At 45.4% G+C, this 23063-nt stretch overlaps 1 protein-coding gene across 6 annotated transcripts in view; it reads left to right on the top strand.

The window, feature by feature from the left end:
- The window catches only part of PIEZO2 (piezo type mechanosensitive ion channel component 2), a 537727-nt gene extending 517521 nt beyond the window's left edge, over positions 1–20206 (top strand). For all 6 annotated transcript variants that reach the window (XM_019490413.2, XM_019490411.2, XM_059724250.1 and 3 more), the window contains 7 exons: positions 1098–1286; positions 2692–2784; positions 9044–9216; positions 11940–12056; positions 14125–14204; positions 16006–16174; positions 18720–20206. In XM_019490413.2, coding sequence (XP_019345958.2) covers positions 1098–1286; positions 2692–2784; positions 9044–9216; positions 11940–12056; positions 14125–14204; positions 16006–16174; positions 18720–18972 — 1074 coding nt within the window. In that variant the 3' untranslated portion in view covers positions 18973–20206. The remainder of the gene's footprint in view (positions 1–1097; positions 1287–2691; positions 2785–9043; positions 9217–11939; positions 12057–14124; positions 14205–16005; positions 16175–18719) is intronic.
- The last annotated feature ends 2857 nt before the right edge of the window (positions 20207–23063 follow it).

Here is a 23063-nt window from a genome sequence, read left to right as displayed (position 1 = left end):
ATTCTCTTAGGGCTTTATGGATTCACGTTGTAAAGCAAGAATAATGCATTTCTGCATCATTATTTTGTGTAGTCCTTCTTTCATGCACGTTGTATCCCAAAATACTGTACAGAATTAAATCATATAAGAGAACATACTAAGTAAATAACAGTGGTCGAAAGACATTGTACAGGATGGTGAATCCATTAAGGTATTCAATCATGAGGCCACTAACAGAGGGAGGGAAGAATTACAGACAAGGGAGAACAGATATGTTTTCTGATGTGATTTGGAGAGAGACAGAAATACAAAAATATTGTTGTAGACTCTAGAACAGGAGCGGGCAAAATACAGCCTGCAAACTGACTGGATCTGGCCTGCGACTACCTTTGTGGCAGTCCACATGAGGACGAGCCACACCAGCTCCTGTCAGGGCAGCCTACCCTGTGTTCCCACCCACACCTGCCAGCCTGGGCCCCGACCAGCACGCATAGCTTCCAGTGGGGCTGTTACTAGTGCTGCTCCAATGGGAGCTGCCTAGCTGAAACTTTCCCCCCTACCCCCCGACCTGCCCACCTGGAGCAGTACGGCAGGAGCATGAGGAGGAACTTCCACTGCAGGCAAGGGGAGCAGAGCAGCACCTGGCGGGCTGCAGCTGCACCAGGAACAGCCCACCAGAAACTGGCCAGGGCCTAGGCTGGTGGAGCTGTTCCGTTCCCCTCACCTCCGGCAGTGGCAGCTTTTCTTCCTGCTGTACCGCTCCAAGTGTGGTGAAACTTCAGCTCCTGCCTCGGCACACAGGGCTGCAGCTCCAGCTGCCTTCCACCTGCTCTGCCCATCCAGCACAATGAGCAGTCTTGCAAGTTTTTTTTAATACACCAAGCCCTAAACTGATCCAGATTCATTTAAAACGAAATCCTATGTTTGCCACAAAAGCAATCCAGTTACAATCAAATTTCTGCTCAGCTTTCACTAAAATATTCGTGAAACTGAGCTAAAATTGGAGTTTGTAAAGAGCTACAAGAGTTTGGAATCACTAAGGTTCTTATTTATACTTATACATAGGTCCACATTAAAAATGTACACATTATGTTTTACCATGTGACTTTTTTTTACAGAGATACCCTCAACCTAGAGGCCAAAAGAAAAAGAAAGTTGTGAAGTATGGAATGGGTGGCATGATTGTCGTCTTGCTGATTTGTATTGTCTGGTTCCCGCTACTCTTCATGTCTTTAATCAAATCTGTTGCAGGCGTTGTCAACAAGCCTCTTGATATATCAATCACAATAACCCTAGGAGGTTATCAGGTAAAAGATAACTCAATTCTTTGTGCTATATTCTTTCTTTTATTAGGCATATAGGAATTGGTGAGTGAAATCTGTTAGCTGAGTCACAGAGGTCAGACTAGGTGATGATAATGATCCCCTTCTGGGTTAAAAACTTAAGTATCTTATAAATGATTTATGATTAAACTGTAAAATGCCATCATTGCTTCCACATTACAAATATCTGACCTGATACTGCATTACAGTAAATGTTTGGATATACCACTAGCACCTGTATAGCAATTCTTCACTCCCTCAGGGGCTAAAAACAGATATTGGATTTCTCCCTGGACATAGCCTTTTATCCTGGGATCCTACAGAGGTACAGGCCCATTACTATTCTGTAAGTACTTGAATACTCTGAAGTATTCAAGATAAGATATAACTGTTTCCTGGAAAATTGGAGCTAATATGAGTCAATTGCCATTCCAGCTGAGTGCGTAAATGACTGACCCAATCAGACCTGGGATAAACTGGACGTCTGTTTTTACCTAGAGAGTGAAAGGAAAGTAAACAAAGTTGAATCAGATTTTTAGGTGGTCATTCCATGTTTATCCAATTTATTTTGGAAGGGATTCCATATATGCTTCTGTGCTAGCCAGTCAACCTCATAGTTGAATCAAAATCAGTCACAACATAGCTTGTAGGGATGCCATGAGGAACATTCAGAGATGCCACTTTGGTTTTGCCCTTTTGAAGAGCAAGGATTCATAGTTGCTTTTGAAGTTTTAAAACTTTTTTCAATTTAAGATCCTCTTTGGGTACATATAGCACTTAGACAAAGGAACAAAAAACCTTCAGAGATGCCAATGTACTTGAGAAGTTCAGCAGCAGTGACAAGGATACACTTCTCCGAAGAAGTGAGTCCAATTACGGTTGTACATAGTGAGAAAGGATATACAAAGTAATCTCAGTTTGTTCTGTCAGGCTATGCTTACATGGGAAACTTGCCATTGCACTGTCAAGCAGCAGTGCTCACAAACTCATCATTACTGAAAGCCGTTGACTTACCAAAAAGGTATGGCGGCATTCCTGTCTGCTCAGCCCACTGTGGATAGGTGCTTATCTAAATTAAATTTCGAACAATGAAGTCTCACATGCTACTGGATGGGGTTGTGGAAAAATAAGACTGTTTTTTAAACAAAACCTGGGAAATGTTTTGATTCAGGGAGGTTTGCATTCCCACAAAGTGGAACATTTAAAGAAATTGAAAAGAAATTCAGAACTTCAATAGCTCATGTGAGTTTCTCCCTTGTTCTGGATCATGCTGTCTTCCCACTGCTAACAGGCCAATGTTGCCTTACACTGCACTACACAGAATGTGGTATTGTTTGTGTAGAGATAGAAATGTATAAATTTAACAAGTCTGCATTTTATTCTTTCCCAGCCTATTTTTACAATGAGTGCTCAGCAGAACCAGCTCAACGATATGGGTGACAGTGATTTCAACGAGCTTCTAAAATATTATTCGGGTAATACTGTAAGTGAAATATAGAGAGCTTCATCTTTTCAGAGTGCATGTGTATGTTTGTTTCCAGTACAGGCAGTCCTCAGCCTTACAATCCTATTGGTTCCTGAAAAACATGTCTTAAGTCAAAACGTTGTAACTAGGAACCAATTTTCCCATAGGAACAATGTAATAAATGGGGGATTGGTTCCTTTACCATGCTCAACAGAGCTGCCTCCAGCTGGTAAGTCTGTTGTAGCTGGGGGAGGGAAAGGAGAGCAGATCAGTGCCCCTGCAGCAAGGAAGGGATTGGGGCTAGGGCTGGGACAGGGGGCTGTCCAGCCAGAGGCTCCTGCCACTGTGCTGCCAGTTGGGTACCTGCTCATCTGGCAGCTCGTCTGGTGGCTCTCGCGGCTGCTCCCATCACCAGACCAGGAGATCATGGTGGGGGCCTATTCCTCCAGATCTGTGCAGGGCGGGCAGGGCTGGGGCTGTACCGGGCTGTGTTTCAGGTGGGCAGTGGAAGATGCTGGGAGTGGGGGCTATGCCCTCCTGCCGCTCACCCAGCCAGGGCAGGGCAGAGCCACTGTGTTGCCTATAGACAAGCAGCGCATAGCATCCGGAGCCACCCCGACCTCCCCACTCCTCCCAGATGAGCCACAACTTCGCCCCGTCCTGCCCTGGCTGGGCGAGTGGCAGTAGCAGGGCATTGGGGGGAAATGTGCTCCCAGATCAGGGAGCAGAGCAGATACTGTGTGGGGGCTGCAACCTCCCTAAAATTTGCTGTAGCCCCTGCTACCTGCCCGGAGCGCAGCCCCAGCCCCATGCACCCGATGCAGATCCAGGGGCATACACCCTCCCATACCCTGCTGCCGCTCACCCAGTCAGGGTGGGGTGGGGCTGGGAGGCATGGGGAGGCCAGGGCAGCTCTGACCACTGCGAGTCGCTTGTCCAGAGGCTGTACAGCAGCTCTGCCCCTCCCTGGCTGGGCAAGCGGCAGGAGGGCATAGCCCCTGCTCCCAGCGCCTTCCACCACCAACCTGGAGTGCAGCCCAGTGCAGCCGCAGGCCCGCTCACCCCACGCAGATCCAGGGGCGCATGCCCCACCATGCAACCCCCCCCCGCCCCACTGGGCAGCCTCTGTCCCAGCCCTCCCTCACTGCAGAGGCATTGATCTGCTCCTCCACATCCTACCACAGCAGACTTACCAGCTGGAGGCAGCTGTGTCCAGCATATTAAAGTTGGAACCTCAAAACAGTGTCTTAATTTACAAAGGTTGTAAGTGCCGTTTGTTCTAACTCAAACAGTCATAAATCAAGGACCCTGTATATCAATCATCTGAGACATTTTGCTAATTTTGTTTGGGTGGCAGAAAGTGCATAGTAGTGCTGTCTTTACTCAGTTGATTAGTTCCATTGCATTTGGATAAGGACTTCCTTCTCAAGTAAGAATATGAATGGTTAGAGGAGTCTGTTGTTCAGTCCTGGTCTTCAATGTTTTGGTGACAGAAGTTGCTTTTTGTCACCAAAGATTTTCTCTTATTTCCCTGGGTAATATTCTGGTTCTTGATTCTCCTCCAGATCTGTGTGAGATTAGAAATATTCCATTCTTCTCCCTGTTCCTTTGCAGTCTTATCCTCATGCTTTTTTGGCTGCTGGTTTAAATCCATTTTTGTCCCCATGCTTTATCATCGCTCAGCCCTCTTGTCTTCACATTTTCATATCTTCCTCAGTTTCAGACATTTTAGCTGGGGTTTTCCCCTTGGTTATAAACCCTGTTGTTTCCAGATCCAGCCATTTCTTTACCAGATGATCCCCCTTTGCTATCCCAGCATGTTTGTGTCACCTTCAATTCATTCAAATTGATTTACAAATTTAGTGTAAACCAGCAAAGCCCAATCTTCCTGTCACCTAAATAATCTCCACCCCCCGCCCCCCATGTAACAAACCCTGAACTGACATGCAGCCACTGGCTCAAGGCCAGATAGACAAGGTTTCATGTCTGACATAGCAATGTTGGCAGCCTGTAAGCCTTGGCTTTGTTCCAAAGGTGCACTGGGTTTTCAGTGGACACAAGCTTCTGCAGTGAGGATATGCAACTTGGTAAAAGCAGCCACGTGTCCGTGTGCTCACTGATGCAATCCTTTTAGTAACTCTCCATCAGGGGCAGGTAAAATATGGCCCACGGGCCAGATCCAGCCCACCAGGCCTTTCTATCTGGCCTGTGGGGCCCCTAACAATTTAGGAAATTAATATTTACCTGACCCTGATTGCCTGTCAAAAATGACAGGAGCCAGGGGCAGTAGGACCCAGGAGGAGCCAGCAGCAGAACTAAACAGCCACACCAGCAAGTCTGGCACTGCCCCTGCCTCCCTACCCTTGCACCCTGAGCCCCAGCCGGAAGCCCCTGCCCAGCAGGGGCTTCTGGAGGCTTCTGACCTGGGACTGTTCCTGTCTCCCCACACCAAGAAAAATACAGATAAGATGTAGGGTGGGGAGGCAGGGGAGGACCATGTGCAATTGCCAGGCTGGCTTCTGCGGTCCCAGCACTGCAGCTGGGAACCATGTGGTGCTGGCCAGCTGCTGGGAGGGCAGACAGGGAGGGAGTGGGGAAGGGGCAGCAGGCTGGGGGAAGGGGCAGCGAGCAGGCATGCAGAGCACAGCAACAGCTAAGTGGGAGTGCAGGGCCCACACCAGTGCACTGGGGCCAGCACCAGTGGGGCCCAGAGCAGGGCAGCAGAAGCACAGGGCCCTGGCTGGCAGGGGCTCTGTGGAGCTGTGCTGGCATCCTCCTCTCCCTGCTTGAGCAGTGCAGCCTGGCTCCACAGAGCCCCTGGCAGCCCAGACCCCACACTCCTGCTGTCCCACTCTGGGCCATGCCGGCACTGGCCCTGGTACACTGGTGTGGGCCCTGAGCTCCTGCACAGCTGTCGCTGCACCCCGCGTGCTGCAGCCATTTCCCCACTCCCTCCACTGCCCCACTCCAGCATCATGTGGTTCCCAGCTGCAGCACCAGGACTGCAGGAGCAGCTGGGATGTGGTGCCAGAGTGGGGGGGGGGTCAAATGAGGAAGTGACAGGAAAAGGACACCATTGGCAGATGGGAGGCCAGTGACAGCGAGCAGGAGCACAGGGCTTGCACCAGTGTCCCGGGGCCAGGAGTGGCAGGAGCGCAGAGCCTAGGCTTGCAGGAGTGCTGGTGGGGGCTCTGCCTGCCGTTGAGGGGGCAAACTGTGGGCAAACCCTTCTCCTCCATGCAAGCCATGACCCTCCCCAGCCACCCTCCCCCTGCACACTCACAGCTACCCACAAAACCCATACCCACCCCCTACACACACACCATACCTATCCACCCCCCACAAATCACACATACACACCCTCCCCTACACCCCAAATACCCACAAACCTATACCCACCCTCCCACCCACCCCCTCCAACAATATACAAGAGTAAGACTTCATTTTATGCTATTATACTATCACCTCTATGTACACTACACAAACACATGTAAATCAGGACAAAAATATTTTTTTTAATGACATTAATAAATGTTGCATTACATGTTTGATTTTTAGAATCTAATTTGGTATTTTTCTGGTTCAGAGATGGCAAAACCCCTTGCTGAAAGGAGTAATTCTGGGGGACAAGGGGAGGGACTTCTGGTGGCAAAGGGCAGGAGCTACTGGGCAGGACTTCTGGTCCCAAGATGGTGACCAGGAGGGGGGGCACCTGTCAAGGGGTGGGGCTACCCATGCAGCCCTCGATGGCTTGCCAAAACTTGGTAAGTGGGCTTCCATCCAAAATAATTGCCCGCCCCTGCTCTATGTCAACAAATGTTATGGTAGCAAAACCACTAAGTGTCAACATGGCTTCATCATTTGACTCCATAGCATATGTAGAGTTACAGAAAATTTTCTTAAGAAAAGAAGAGTGTTCACAAGCAGTTGGTAAATGTCCTTGAGCAGCCAGTTTTCCAACAGAATACCCTGGATACAGAATACACTTTCAGTGAAGTGAGACTCACTTTGCTTGTAGTGAATCAAACAATTAGTATTTTTTTTTAAATATGAAAGCCATCATCTATGCCCTGCCACTACAACAGCATTACATCCTATGCCAGCTGTAAAACAATTATTAGTTCCATACTTATTTCTTCTTTTGGTTATAGTATAGTGCATATACTTTTCTTTGCAGTATTCTACAGTTTCACTTTTTAAAAAGGTTTTCATACATAAATAAGGAGTTCTTTTCAGTAGAAATGGACAAATTAATTTGGACCCTACAGTTCAGACACAGGTTAGGGCAGGAATGGGCAAAATATGGCCTATGGACTGGATCCAGCCTGCCAACTGATTGGATCCAGCCTGTGGGCAAGTGCCCGCCAATTAATTGGCTGCCAATGCAGCACTCTGCGTGGGGTCAATCCATGCCGATTCCCACCCGAGACAGCCTATGCCATGCTCCCGCCCACACCTCCAATGACCCTGCCCCGGCTCTGGCTATGGCCACCATGTATAGCTTCCCAGCAGGGCTGCTTCCGGTGCAGCTGCAGCTGTCCAGGTAGTGCTCAGCTCCCTCTATCTTCAGCAGCTCCTCCTCCTCCTGCCCCTGCTGCACTAATTCAGCAGAAGCTGCAGCTGGGTGGCTTCTACCCCAGCATGAGGGGATCCAGCTCCCAGCCACCTTCCACCCAGTTGGCCACCCACAGGTGGCTGGTCATTGCACCAGGCAAGCAGAGTGAGTGGAAAGTGTCCTAGAGCATCCTAGAGCTGGAGCTCCTCCTGGGGCAGGAGTCACCCACTTATAGTTTCCCCCCCTGCCATGAATGGCACAGCAGGGCAGGAGGAGAAGGAGCCACTAGAGGTGTGGGGAGCTAAGCAGCACCTGGGTGGCTGCAGCCACACAAGAAGCATCCCTGCCAGGAAGCTGTGTGCACTGGCCAGGGCCAGGGCCAAGGCCAGGTCTAGGGCCAGCGTCAGGATGGTCGTCCAGGTGCTGGCAGAAGCGTGATGCGGGCTGCTTCAAGCAGGGCTCAGCGTCCTGCAGAGCACCACAGAACAGCCATGAGCTGGTTGCAGGGGGGTGGACTGCAGCTGTACCTGCAACACCCTGGTGAGCTCTGCTACATGAGCCCTCTGCCCCCCACCCCCAGCTAGGGTTGCCAGCCCTTCCAGATTGGCCAGGAGTCTACTGGAATCAGCATCAATCTCCCAGTAACTATTGAAAGCAATCTAGGAGATTAATATTGTGAATGGGTTGAATTGTACAATTAATGACATTACATCATGTTGGGGAAAAAAATCTCCTGGAGTAGCTTCAGTCAGAGTTGGCAACCCTAGCCCCAGCCAGCTCCTGGGACCTAGCACCGTGTCACCCCCTATACATGCGCACATGCCACACCTCCTCCGACACCCCCACATACACCTCTTCCCACACAGTACACAAGAATTAGACTTTACTTTGAGCTATGCTGCAATTGCCTCCATATACGCTGCTCAAGAAAACATAAATCATGAGAAAAAAATGTTTTGAAATAAAATGTAAATATGTTATAGTAGATGTTTGATTTTTAGTCTATGATTTGTTTTTATATAATTTGTTAAAATTATCTTTCTGAAAGATTTTATGTGTACGGCCCATGATAGCTCACCACAACTCAAATGGCCCACCCCTTGGGTTAGGGGGATTTTTAGTCCTAGCGAACTGGAACAATAATTGCCCACCCTTGGGTTAGGAGGATGTTTGGTCCTAGCTAACTGAAACATTATTTGTCACAGAAATTAACTACAAGTTGTGGTAGCTGCTACTGCTGTCTGGAGTCTCAGTGAAGTAGCAGTTTGCAAGGTAAAGCAGGAGGATGTGATACTCCTCAACTGTATCTGCCTCTCCTAGCCATCTGCTAATTCTGCTATCTCAGTTTACCTCTAGGTCAACAAGGTCTCTACCAAATTTGCCTGATTCATTATTTTAAGCTCATTCTTGTATACTTTTCCACCAGAGTAAATGTGTTTGTATGTGTGGAGAGGGGTGTTAGTTGGTTAGTTATATTTTTTAAACCATTTTTACAAGCAATGAAATCTTTTCACATCACTTTTATGCCTATGAGGTTTGGCTTTGTTTCGATTCATCCTCTCTTCTCTAATACTCAACTGGTCCCTGAAGGAGGCCATCCATGCAAATAGACTCATAGTTCCCAAGGTATCCATAGTTCTGGGGCTCATAAGCTGATTGGTAAAAACTGTTACCTGTGTATGAATGTTGACTTTTCCCTTCTTTCTTTCACTGCATTTACAGGGAGCTTTGCAGTTTCTAGAAAACTATGGAAAAGAAGATATAACTATAGCAGATCTAGAAGGAAATTCAAACTCTTTGTGGACCATCAGCCCTCCCAGTAGAAAAAAAATGATAAAGGATCTCCGGGATTTTTCTGCTAAATTTGCTGTTGTTCTTTCATGGAGTATTCAGAGGTAAATTAGCATGACCACAATGATCCTAGGAGAATGTTTGTTTGTTAGTGTAGGCCTGGTGGAATAGTAAAAGTGTACTGCATTTCAGTCTTTGACTTGCTTGTTTAATTTCCTATCCAATTTGCTCATTCTGAGAATGAGTGGCTACGAGTAAGCAGAGGGGAGATTGGAAGGGACTGGTTTTTGTCATTTAACTGTAACCTCTCCTATCAATTGAAAACAGCATTAATAGATAATAAATTTTAAAGGCAAGCTTACCCTAGATCTCCTCAGTCAGAAAACTGGCCAAGCACCTCCAAGGTGCAAAAGAATTAAAATATAGAGACCTTCCAAAGTTCAACATGAGCAAGTTCAGTAAGTACCTGGGGAAAGTGTGGGGAAGGGAGAAATAAGTCTGAAAATAGGTCTGAGCTTTTCTACCCACAAAATAAATTTATCATGCTTATTGTATAATGAATTCTATTATGCAGCCTATTTAAAGGACATGGCTTCACTTCTGATTTGGTTGACTTGGCTGACTTGACCTCTAAGGATGCTTGTACACACCATGGGGGTTTAATTCAGTTTAGTTCTCCCTAATTTGAAACAATGGGGTTTTAAAAACACCGTTTCAACTTAAGCCAAACTAAACCCCACAAGGGTGGGGGCCCAATCCTTAACTGTCTCTCTGGTAACGGGACAGGGGGTGAGCTGCCAGCAGGCCGAGTGGTCCTCGAGCTGTGGGGGGGGCCAGTGCTTCCCTCCATGGCAGTGGCAGCGCCCCCCAGGCAGCACCCGCCTGCTGGCACCCGTTCTGGGCAGTCCTGGGGACACCACAGGTGTGGAGGGAAGCAACAGCCCCCTGCAGCCTTGGAGGGAAGCACTGGACCCTTGCGCAGCTCAGGCAGGCTCTGGGGAGAAAAAAAAAAGATCAAGCTTGCCGTTTTATTTTTCTTTTTAGTGGAGGCTACCTGCACAGGCTGCCGCCGGGTCGCACAGCCCCTGAGCTGCACAGGGCCTGGTGCTTCCCTCCACAGCTAGGAAGCACCAGGGTAGCAAACTAAAACACCTTGGAGGTGTTTTATCTTCCTGCGTACCAAAATCATTTAAAGTGCAATACATTGCTGAGAGTGTAAACAGCAATGACATTAAAGCATTAAGTGCCAAGATTGTAAACAGCGACACCATTAAAGTAGTGCAAAAGGGCATTTAGGCCACTTTAAAGGCCAATTTTGTGGTATGTACAAAGGCCCTAAGTGCCAAACTTAAGATTGTTTGTAGGGGACTGATGTTCAAACACTACTCAGCATCTGTAAATAAGGTTGTCTAAATATGTTCTCAATGGGAATCCAGAGAGTGATAAATATGAATTTTTTAAAATTGAGGTTGAAGCTTTCAGAGGGGCTTAAGAGAGAAAAAATTATGTACAATTGATAGACTAATAATACCTTCTGAAGACATCATTCTCATTAATATTTATTCAAATTAAAGGCCTTGAAGGAGAAAACCTCTAAAAAGTAATTAGTTCTCTAACAGAAGTTTTACAACCTCATGATGCAGCGGTCAGTCCTTCTCTTCTGTAAACAATTTAGTGGTAAAGCACAAGATGCTACACAGTTTTTTGTGAGATGCCTGCACGTTGAGAACCACCTTGAAGTAAATGGGCACTGCTCCCAATCATTATCTTGTGGCTTGTGTCCATGTACACTAGGGCTAATACATTTGGTCTCTGCATGCAGTTTTCTCTGCTAAGCTTTGCTGTGGGTTGGGAGTCTTTTGTGAGTGCTGTGCTTCAGAATACACAGATCTGTTCAACAGAATATTCTGTTATTTTCTAAACCCAAACTGGGACCTGGGACTTCCATGGACCAAATCAAAGGCTAACCCAGCAGTATTGTGAATAGCAGAAGTGTTGCAGTGACATGCCTACCTGCCCTTCATAGTAACACCAAGTCCCAATAGTAGCATGTGTGCAGGTCTTATAGATGGACATAACGGTGTCCATCTTTTTGCAGTTACAGTAATGAGAGTCACGTACATCAGTAAAAAGCAAAAATAGGACTTGACGTATGTCAGCATCTTCAATTTAGGTGTGTGGGTTTGTTTAAATCCTTCATTTTTTTTAAGCCTTTCATATTTTAGTGGAATTATAATTGTCTTTTAGGTAGGCCTGCAATTCATTTTTAACACTTTTGTGCTAATTGTGCAGTCATGGTCAAGAATAGTAGGTCTGCAGTACTTAAGTATCAAACTATGAACTACTGTTGGCAAGCCCCTTGTGTATCAAATGCAAATATGCAGCTTGCTAAAACAGGAGTTTCATTTTTGAGTGGTCTGACATCGTGCCTCAGTTCCTGAGTGCTAAACTTGAGACACCTCAAATAAACAAGGAGTTTTGAAAACTTAGATAGGGGTCTAAGTGGGGAAAATCCTAGCCTTAGGTTTTAAAGACAAAGTTGTTCATTTACCAGATTAATAGTACCAGTTTCAGACAATGTCTTCATTAATATGTGCCTTTAAAATATGGAAAGCCATCATCTATTAGGAGAGGGCAGTGTCAGACCACTACAAGGAACCCTAGGTAACCATGCTGGTCAGGTGAGTCAGGCACCTTGACAAGATAGAATAGCAGGGACAGAAAATGTGCAGTTGGCTTTGCTAACCAATTTCTGGGTCAGCACAACTCAGAAAACCCTATGTTGTTATGTGCTCAGATTCGTTATGTGTCTTCTCTTTTACCTTAGAAACCTCAGTCTTGGTGCAAAATCAGAAATAGCATCAGATAAGCTGTCCATTTATTTGCCAGAGGCAACCAGGGAAAAAATTGCAGCCATGATGTCTCGAGAGTCATTTGAAAATGTGTAAGTAATTTTCTTCATTTAATTATGCAACCATTTCAACTGGTTCACGTAACATCATACTTGAATACTCCATGTGTGAACATTAATAACTATTAAACAGAATAATCTGGAATGTATCTTCTGCGATCCCTAAACCAATGACAGTTTATGCCAGGAAGAGCATGACAGGGAATGAACTACACTATGCATGCCTTGTACATACATTCTCTCACTAAAGCATCTGCTAATGCCACTGTCAGAGACTGAATGACCCATTGGTCTGAGCCAGTGTGGCACTTTGTATGTTCTTAATATATATTCTTCTAAAAGTGAAGATTATTAAGCAGGTTTTGCTAAATCTATGCAAAGTAAATGTACAATATTGGCTCGAGCAAGCACATTAGCTAAAGTTCTGAGGAAAGGATCCATTGCTGCAAAGGATCTGTGAGAACAGTTGTGCTGCACAGGCATGCTTATGGATGGTCCATCTGTCCCCTCTGGCAAATGTTTCCCTGACAGGAGGGTTTGGTAGAGTCTTCTGCTGAAAATTCCTTGCAGTTTCCCAAAAGTCAAAAACAGCCAGGCTGTATATCAATAAGCTTTTCTGAAAGGTAAATTAGTTTGGAACAGACTCGCATTCTTTAACTGAGTCAGAATATTTCACAAGCTAACGCCATGACCTGTTAAACTACCACCTAGCTCCTTTCTCAATGACTGGTAGGAAGTAAATTCAGTAGATTTTAGCAACAGTAGCCAGATTCTCTTCCGAGTTGCAGCTCAGTCAATTTTGGTGTGGTTGGATAGGTGTAACTTGGAGGTGAATCTCATGCTAAGTGCCCACGTGGGTTAGAGTTCTCATTGGTTGCTAGCATTAAGTTATTAAAGAAAATTGATAAAGGAAAATTGGTCTGAGGTGGGCAGCATCTGTAGTAGTTTTGCCTTTTGTGTTTTTTCTGGCAATCAGAATTTGCAGAGTGGTCAAGAAGTTCTCTCCATGTGAATAACAAAGAGTATTGCATAAGCAAAATTGTGGCATAAAGTAACTATAGTCCACAGGCCTAACAAAATAGGATTTTGAGTGGGAAGCAACCTCATTCCATCTCTAAACATCTTTAGAAGTTAACCTTCATTGTTGGACAGAAGTAGGATATAGCTTTTCCAAATACAGAGACATATATGTATATGCTGCAAAGACATGTGGCTGCATATAAGGTTCTGTGGGTTTTAATTTTTTTTTTCTTGTTTTTGTAAATAAAATCTCTCTCCGCTCTCATGGTATGAAGTGCTTCTCAAGAGAGGTATAGAGTTCAAGTTGACAGTTGACCCAGTTCATGGCCACATACTTGCTTCAGCAAGTACGCTTATGCTGCCTGTTGGCAAAGCTGTTTAGCTGCTCAGAATATTATGTTTAGATGGCTGGATTTTGATCTTCTTAACATTGGTATGAACTGGAAGTAGAATACAGTTATTTACTGGAGAATGCTCTTGATTTCTCTAAGCTACCATCCGCTTTAAACAGGACAGGATGGGGTAATTCTTTTGTCTAAAACTAAACTGTTTCTGGATACTGAAAAAACATTTTCCAGCTTGGATGACTTTTCCCAAATGTGCAGGAAAGTACTTCTTCAGCAGTTAGCTGATATTGGAAAGGCTCAGATCATGCAAAAAGATTTCCAAAAACAATCCCAGAGAAAATCCTCACTTTCTGAATACTGTTCTGTTCTCAAGCATAAGCATTTCCATCAAATGTATTTCACAGTGTTTTCCTTTGAAAGGAAAAAAAAGAATAGATTTGAGTCCCAGTCCATCTTATCTGTGAGCTTACATGCATCAGCCTGCAGGGACTTTCTGGAGAGAGACTCCCTTGTGAAAATACAGATAGAAGGTCAAAAATCAAACTGTCAAAGACATTGGAAAGATGCCAGTCCAAACGTATGCAAGATCAGCATCTAACCCAAGAAACACAGCAGTTACAGTAATTGCCTTTTCAGAGTGGAATTATGTGCTACAACTGCCCCAAGGAAGATTTCCAAGTGAAAGCTCTTAGGTATAACAAGATAAAGTTATGGATTTTACATGTTTCCTGCAGGACCTTAGAAGATGTATATCCATACTACATCAAGGCACCTAGTGATTCTTTGGCAAAACCCATAAAGCAGCTACTGAAAGGTATGTAGACCAACTGGTGTATCTCTCTTACTAGCATGGCATATTTTTCCCATTGTAAAAACACATGGGGAAGTTTAGCAAATGGCAAGACTCTGCCAAAGAAGCCAGAACGACTTCCAATCATGACATGTCCATTGTGTCAATACAGAGAAGACATTGGACTCCAGCACTGGATTATTATGAGTATCAGGTCATGCCTCAGAGTATTAAGGTCATACCTCAGACAATGACTAACTTGCAAAGTTCTGCTCTGTCACTGGAGCTTCTAAGTGGACAATAATCCACAGCATTAGCACGGAGTTAAAGGCTGGCTAGCAGCACTGTCTACCCTTCTGAAGCAATGAGCATCCCTTCACCTAACTCCTTAGTTCTTGGTATTCAGAGATCCAAGTATGGCCCACTTCCAGCCTGCAACCTTAAGCAAGTCCTCTGAGCAATGCTCCAAGCAGACATCCTAGCATTCTGTTCCTGCCAGACAATGCAGAACAGTGTAGGGACAAGGTACAGGGACTTGGGCAGAGAAACTATCAGACCATGTTCTTGCTAGGGGAAAAACAGTGTAGAGCAAATGCAATGAATGCCTGTGGGTTTTACTTGGTCTGTGCTCAGCCCCATCATCTCTTCTCCACAAACTGTACCAGAATGACCACATACTACCACTCTGTGGCCTGTAGCCTAAGGATTACATCAGATTGTTCCCTACCAATCGCTTGGTCATGTAGCACACTCTCAAGTGTACTATCAGAAGAGTGCTAAAATTCCCTCTGGCAAGAACCAACGCATTTGCCCCTTTAGAGGCAAATGTCCACATAACTGTGCATGGGAATGACACTCTATGTAGAAGCAGATGAATCCTTCTGCATACCATGGCATAAGCTGTGGCTGCCGGTTGCAGCTCTGGTTCCAGTTAATCCTGTGTTGTCCAGTGCTGTTAAAGGCAGGTAGAGTGCATATAGAGAATGAGGCAATATCAGCCTATGGAGCGCAGCACACCCAAAAAGCACAAGATCTGGGGTCCAGTTCCTCCCACGCCTAAAACCTGTGTCTTCCGCTTTCCAAAAAGATGCTGTAACTGGGAGTCTATTTTTCCCAGACCATTCTCCATTCTTCCTCTTGAACTGGCCCATTGGGCAATGCTGAGGGGCCATGAGGAAGAAAATATGCAGCTCACTGGTTTGCAGCTCAGTGAGAGGTGGACCTTAGCTTTCAGCCTGAGCCTCTGCTTCCAGTGGGATAGAAACTTAACTTTCCCAAGTGCTATTCATCCATTTCATCCCATGATATGCCAAGCACAAGAGGGCCAGCATGAGGAGAAAAGCTGGACAGTGGACTGAGCAATGCCTAATCTGCAGCCAGGTGTTTAGAGCACCCTGCTAAAAGGCAGGAAATGCAAGTTCAAAGTGAAGGAGACCTAGAGCATTGCTCCCTGCTCAAGTGCCCTACCATCTTCTCTATTGGCCAAAAAAGTGAGAGGGCCCTTTTCCATCATGTCCACGCAGTGAAAAAGCATTCCAGTTTGTGCATAAGTGTCAAAACGTAGTTATGCAACCACAAGCACACATTTTGCTTTATGTAGGTACATACAGCAAAATAAGATTTAGCCAGAAGCTGCTTTGATAAAAAAAAGTCCAGAACTGTTTGATAGAACCTTCTTAAAATGGGTTCCAGGACTGTTTTAGTTTCATTTAATGGAAATGTTGGATTGCACAGTTACTTTTGTCCTTGGTAATAGGCATCCCAATCAGCCTGACTCATTGACTTCATGGTTTCTGTGCACTAACATATCTTTTCATCCCAATAGATGGGAAGAGGGACAACATCACAGTTTCCTTGGTCGAAAATAACTCCAGTGAGTGGTGGATCTTGAATCAGGTTGGAAAGAGATCTAAAACACCTAGACCCAGCCTTGAACTCTTTGTATTCAGTGACAAAGTTAGCCCACCCAGTCTTGGATTCCTAGCTGGCTATGGGTAAGCAATAACCTTTTACATAGAACAATAGCCTTGGTTATCAAAACTAATTAGAGGTGAATTTACAACTTTAATAGCTGTGTCCTAGAATATGGGGGCCTGCATTTCTCTTGTAACATTTGAAACTGCCATAAATATCTTGAAGAAAAGATCCACATTTGAAGGTGAAATCAGACCCTGGCACATAGGTACTACAGATTGTATAATGTCCATAGATTTTACTCATTCTACTTTAAAATAGGGCTGTCATTTTTAATTATAAACTGCTGCAAAAATATGAACCCCATCTCCTTCCTCAGGAAGGGAAAGCATTAGTCTCCCATATCCAAAATCCATATGCAGAAGGTCAGCTTTGGGAACGTCCCATGTCATTATCCCCAACCTCATCTCAGTAGAGAATCCTCTACATAACTGAGAAACTACAGATGAGATGAAACAGGGCCAAGGGCAAAGGGAGAACACATATTATCTTCCCTCACAACCCCACAGACAACTGATTATAGTCTGAGGCTTTCCTGCTGAGCTCCTCCACATTGTAGGACCAATTGAAGAAGAGCATCTGCCAGAGGAAAAAGTATTGGCACAACTCCATTGATATTGAAAGAAAAGGCAGGAGACCCTGGGCCTGTTAGAGAGGTACAGATGACCTCCAGTGTCCTTACTGACCATTTTTTCAGGGTGATGTCATTTCTGGGTGGAGAAACCCTCGCCTTTCTGCAGGGAAGCAAACCATCATCCCTTTCTCCTGCTGAGTTGCTGATTTGGCAACTTCCTTTAGGAAATCCCTTGGAAGGATTCCCACAGTAGGTGGGATTTTGGCTCCCCATGACTTTATGGCAGCTTGTACACCTGACGGGGTTTAGTTCTCTCTAAACTGAAATGGTAGGTTTTTAATTGTGTCGATGAAAAACCCACCGTTTCAAGTTAGAGACTTCCATCACGTCACAGTAATAGCTATCGGCTCACCTACCTCCCCCCTCCACCTGCTGATGTGGGCAGGCTCCACCAGAAAAAAAAAAGCAGTGACGGGCCCGATCCTTTTTTTCCCCTCAGAGACAGCCCGCCTCTCCCATGGCTGGGGGCAAGCTGCCAGCAGGCCCTGAGCTGCAGGGGTCCTTCCATTCAAGGCAGCAGCGCCCCCCCGGGCAGCACCCACCTGCTGGCAGCTCACCTGGGTCGTCTCAGGAGGTTTTTCCACCATGGAGGGAAGGACCTGGGGCCCCCGCAGCTCAGGGACTGTTTGACTCGTCAGCAGCTTGTCCCGTGGCCATGAGAGATGTGGGCAGGCTCCAGATCCAAAAAAAAAAAGGATCAGGCCCTCCCCACTTCTTTCTTTTTTTTTCTCAATAGATCCTGCCTGCACAAGCTGCCGCCGGGTCGCCCAGCCCCTGAGCTGCAGGGCAGCCTGGCCCTTCCCTCCTCACTGGTGGCACCCCCCAGGACTGCCCGGGTGGGGTGCTAGTGGGTGGGTGCCACCCAAGGAGAGCCACCTCTGCAGAGGGAAAGACTGCCACCCCCGCAGCTCAGGTCCCACCAGCAGCTCACCCCCCAGCCATGGGAGAGGCAGGCAGGCTCTGGGGGAAAAAAAAGATCAGGTCTCTCGCTGCTTTTTAAGTTGTTTTTCTTGGTGGAGCCTGCCCGCATGAGCTGCCTCTGGGTCGCACAGCCCCTGAGCTGCATGGGGCCCAGTGCTTCCTTCCACGTTGGTGGCACCCCGCCCCTCCCCCCCCCAGGATCACCTGGGCAGGGTGTTAGCAGGCAGATGCCACCTGTGGGGTGCCACCACCATGGAGGGAAGGTCCGGAGTTCCCTGCAGCTCAGGGGCCTCTTGGGTCACTAGCAGCTCACCTCCCCTCCCACCCCCCTACCCCCACCCCGTCTGCGGGAGAGACAGGTAGGCTCCAGCACCTCGTGCACCATCCTGAGACTCTTGGGAATGGCTGGCTTGCCCCTTGGGCAGTACGGCAAGGTGGCAGGAGGGCAGCTGGGTGTGCTGGCGATCAGAGAAGGTGGTGGGGATGGATGGTGCATGGGGTGCTGGAAGGTCACCAAGCCCGAGCTTTCCTGAGCACATCTGGGCTTCCAGCACCACATGCACTGTTTCAATTTGCTACGTAGTAAACTAAAATACATGGGATGTGTTTTACTTTGCTACATAACAAGGTAATGTAAAGTAAAATATGCTACCACATGTGTACAGCGTGATGAAATTGAAATGAAATACACCACCACAGGTGTAAACAGTGATACCATTAAAGCAATGCAAAAGGGCAATTAAGCCACTTTAAAGGCCAATTTTGTCACATGTAAAAGCGCCCTATATGCATATCCATTTAAAAGTTTCTGAGAAATGTTAAGTTCCATAGGCCACTTACTTTTGCAACGCAGTTTTTAGTTGCTGGAGTTTCTAATCTGTATTTCATCCAACTCACACAAACTTACTTCTAGTCAAGTTTCAAAAAATCTGTCAATATCTTTGTTTTATCCTTGGAGTTACCTCGAGATTAGAAAGCAGAATTGACCATTTTCATCTCTTGCTTTGCAGTATCATGGGACTTTATGCCTCAGTTGTCCTGGTGATTGGAAAGTTTGTCCGTGAGTTCTTCAGTGGGATCTCTCATTCCATCATGTTTGAGGAGCTCCCAAATGTGGATCGTATCTTGAAATTGTGTACTGACATTTTCTTAGTACGAGAGACTGGAGAACTGGAACTAGAGGAAGACCTATATGCCAAATTAATATTCCTCTACCGCTCACCAGAGACTATGATCAAATGGACTAGGGAAAAAACGAATTGATCTCTGGCATTTCACTACAAATCAAGTTGACTTCATCTGAATTTAAACACAAAAGCACAATATTCTCATAAGAGCTCATTCTTTTCTAGTTAGGTAGCAGTGATTTTTCACTGATGGAATCCTGGAAGCTACATCTTGAGGAATCCATGCTGCCTTTCAAATTAAGGATAAACGGTGAAGAAGGTGTTTGATTTTGTTTTTTTACAATGCCACTCCTATAATCTGAGGACCTTGCTTTGTAATTTAGTGAAGAAAATGTTTTGCATCCATGTCTGGACTTCTAGACATCAATTCGTACCTGTAAAGAGCAAGGAGTGACCCTGCAGATGACGTTACTGTACCTTCTTCACATGTTCAGGAGTGATATGGTTTGGATTGTGCAATATGCTGTTATATGTCACTGACTTCCTAGCCACAGTAATGGGAATCTGACTAGCCTTCAGGACACCCGAAACAAAATGCCAGAGTGGAAGCTGAAGAAAATCTAGCCATGCCCATTTATAAAAAAGCTGAGGTTTCAAAGACTCTGTGGACAAGCCTCTGTCAGCAAAAAGAAAACAAAGTGACAATTTCTTTAACTGCCTTATTTTATTTGTACAGTCACAGGAGACATCTCCATGAAACATCAATGACTTTTCTCAGGAAAAAAAAAATCAATGTTTAACTAATGGCTAGATCAATGATGGTGAAAAATTGGGATGTTCTGAAGGGCCACCCTCTCAAAAATGACTGCTTTCCCTTAGAGAGGAAAAGAAAAGCCAGTCAAAAGACATACGGATATGTTTAATTTCTTATAACCCTTTGAAGACTGAATAGTCTGTGCTTCTCTCTTCTCTCCACAACATGCATTTTCCCATTTCAATGATTCAAGGCAACAGTTTTGCTGTTATCTGATATTTTCCTTCCAGTGTTTCAGGTATACAAAAAATGTTTACATATTCCAATTCACATTTTTACATCCGAGACGGGTTTTTTAAGTTCCCAAATGTAGAAGTACATATGAGCTTGAAAAAATGGCCTTTTCTTAAAATTATTATTATTGATGACACAAATGGTTTGTTAGAGAACATTGTAGCATGAAAATTTATGATTGTAATGTAGGTTTCATTCCATGTTAAAAAAATGCAATTTCTGAGGGGAAAAACCTCACTGAGGGAGTAAGGTATGTTAAAAGGTTATACTGTGTAGTTTTGACTCAGTAATGACTTAAAATAAAGCACATGTTGCAAAGTCATTTTAGAAGTATTTTTTCCTCTGCCTTTTTACAGGAAATGGGAAAAGTTTTATATGGTTCAAAGTTATACACAAGAGTTAAAAGAATGCCAGTGAAAAAGATGAAGATCACATCATAGTAGTTAACTGCTATTGATTATATGAATGATATAGTCAGTCAGAATGCAAGTAATACAAGGCAGGCTTCCAGGAGATGGAGAAATTGTAGCTGTGCTGCCACATTTTCCTGCAGAGCTTTATGAAAACAACCGAGGTGAGAATGAATGAAACATAGTGCTTGCATGAAAATGTTGTCCGCTCCATTCTATCCTGCAAAACTATCACACTAGACACTATGAAGTGCAAAACAAAATAAAATTGCTTCATCGCACTATAACGAGAAAAGCAGTTAGGAGCTGGAACTCATTGGAAGGCAGTCCAATTTCTTACAAGCCACAATAGAAGAATATCTATTTCTATAGCTAGGCAAACCTTCTAGCACCTCCAGCCATTCCTCTAGGGACAGAAGACTGTTTCTTGCTTGGACAAAGGTCATCCTGTGAATCTATGAAGGAGGGAAAAAACATCCTATGCATGTGCTGGTTTGGCATAACAGGGATGATAATCTAACTTTTTTTATAATAGTGTTATCTTTAAAAGTGTTCACATTTTCTAAGACAAAGAACAGTGGAGGGGAGCAATGGGAATGACACATTATGTTTCTAAAGTGTACCTGCTGGTAAGGCTGCTCTTGACGTTACTGGTCCCTATTCCTTCTCCTTGACAAAAACGTTCTTCCTAGTGAACCTTTTTTTTTTTTTTTTTTTTTGCAGAATGAGCTGTCTAGCTCTTTGAACTTTCAAATAATTTGCTGCTTTTTTAAAAAAAAAATGGACAAAAATCTTTCCAAATAAAGTGTTTTTTCATGAACCTGTTCTTCTGTCATGACCTCTGCAGCCCAGACTCAGCACACATGCTAGGGCAACTGTTGTGAGTGCTACCTCCCAAAGCTGCAGAATTAGGCTGTTGTTTTGGCCTTATGTGAAAGAAAGGCCCTGACAACCAAGGCCAGAAAAACTACAAGCCCAATTTTGAGGTGCTGAACATATCGCAAAGTGGTGGGCATTCTCAGGATCAAGCCATGCGCTAGCCCCTGTTGTCATGAATCACATATGGTTCTGGTTGGCATGATTTGACCTGTACTGATGACAAGGCTCTTACCTTGCCAGAATGTTTTCAAATGTAGGATTGCATCAGTGACTGAGTTGAATGGAAGGGATATGTCTGCCTGATCAGAAGGCATATAAGATCCAATTGCTTCTTATTCTATGCTCTCTGGCCCCCTCCTATGTGTTTTGGTCATTACAGGAAACTTAGTTTTGAAGCAAGTACGATCCTAGATAAGACTAACAAGAACCCAACTGAGAATGGCAGAAGTTATATCTTATAACTGTTGCTGCTTGCAATTTTCCTGTAGGACTCAAGCTTTTATTAATTTATAAGCACCTGCTTTCATTTCTCAGTGTCAGGAATCAAGCTTTTTATGTTAAAATGTTATAAAAAGAGCTTCCAAAATATTGCACTTCTTATGACTGAAATATTTTGATGAGCTCTAGACCTGCTCTTGTAGAACATTTGGACTAAAATGAGGCTTTTGGGAAGACAGCAAGCCTCATAAGTCTGTGTAATGATAATAGTTACCAAGTCATATGCGGGCACATTTACATAAGACACTTAACTGCCCATTAGCATAGTTTACTGCGAAGTAAGCATGTGCATCTAAATGTGTACATGGTTCCTACACAGTAAACCTCCCTAAGCCTGAGTAAATTTGCTACCTGCAAATGCAAGTAGAAAATTTACTTCAGATTAGTAACGGCACAGTAGCACTTGTGTAGACACCTGAATGGGAGTAAAATCTGCTCCCAGCCAGCTGTCCACAAGGGGTTTGGAGATAGATTCCTGTCCCCAGGAGCTGCCTGCTGCCAGGGCAGCATCCACCACAGGAGCCCAAGTAGGGACTATGTCTCCCTGCCCTGGCAACAGGGAGCTCCAAGCCCCCTGCTCCAAGATAGCGATCAGAGAGCAAGGGCTGGGAGATAAGGATTTTTATCCCCTAGCCCCCACTCTGCCATTGTAATCACAGAGCTTGAGGCTGGGAGACCCTTCTCTCCCCGCACAGGCTCTGTGACCATGAGGCCAGTGCTGGGAGATAAAGATCTCCTAGCACCAGCCCACAAGTCACAGAGCAAGCACTGGGAGATAAGGGTCTCCTAGCACTGGCACCACAGTCATGGAGCTGGAGCTCCCTGCTGATGGAAGCAGGGGCGCCTCATCCCCACCTAGCCCTGTGAGTACAGAGGTGGGGGGGGAGCAGACTGAGGAGCTTGTGTCTCCCCCTCCTCCCAGCTCTGCACTCATAAAGCTGGGAGAGAAACAAGCCCCCCAGCCTGTTCCCCCTACCCCCCAGCTCTGGGCTTGTGGATCAGAGCAGGGAACAAGCTGCCCAGCCTCTGCCTGGCATGCAGGGTGAGAGGTGGGAACCGTCCTGGTCATGAACAGGTCCCAGCCCCATGCCCTGATTGGGTAATCAAGGCACAGGGCTTGGAAAGAGCTGCAGGGGTGGGGTAGGTCCCAGCCATTGCCTTGTCCGCTGGTGGGACAACTAGCAGTGAGCTAGAGTAGCTTACACCAGAGTAAACTTAGGCCAGATCAAATGCATGTGTAGATGCGCCCTACATGTTTCATCTCTTTGAAAGAAAAAACAGCTATGGAAAACTGAATGGTGCTAAGAAGTCAGGTTGGGTTTGTTTGAATTCTAAAAAAGATAAATTGGTCAGTTATTATTGTGGGCATCATCAGTATGTACATATTGTTTT

This window comes from Alligator mississippiensis, chromosome 3 (assembly GCF_030867095.1).
Source record: "Alligator mississippiensis isolate rAllMis1 chromosome 3, rAllMis1, whole genome shotgun sequence".
Taxonomy (NCBI): Eukaryota; Metazoa; Chordata; order Crocodylia; family Alligatoridae; genus Alligator; species Alligator mississippiensis.
This window is presented reverse-complemented; position numbering and strand designations above follow the sequence as displayed.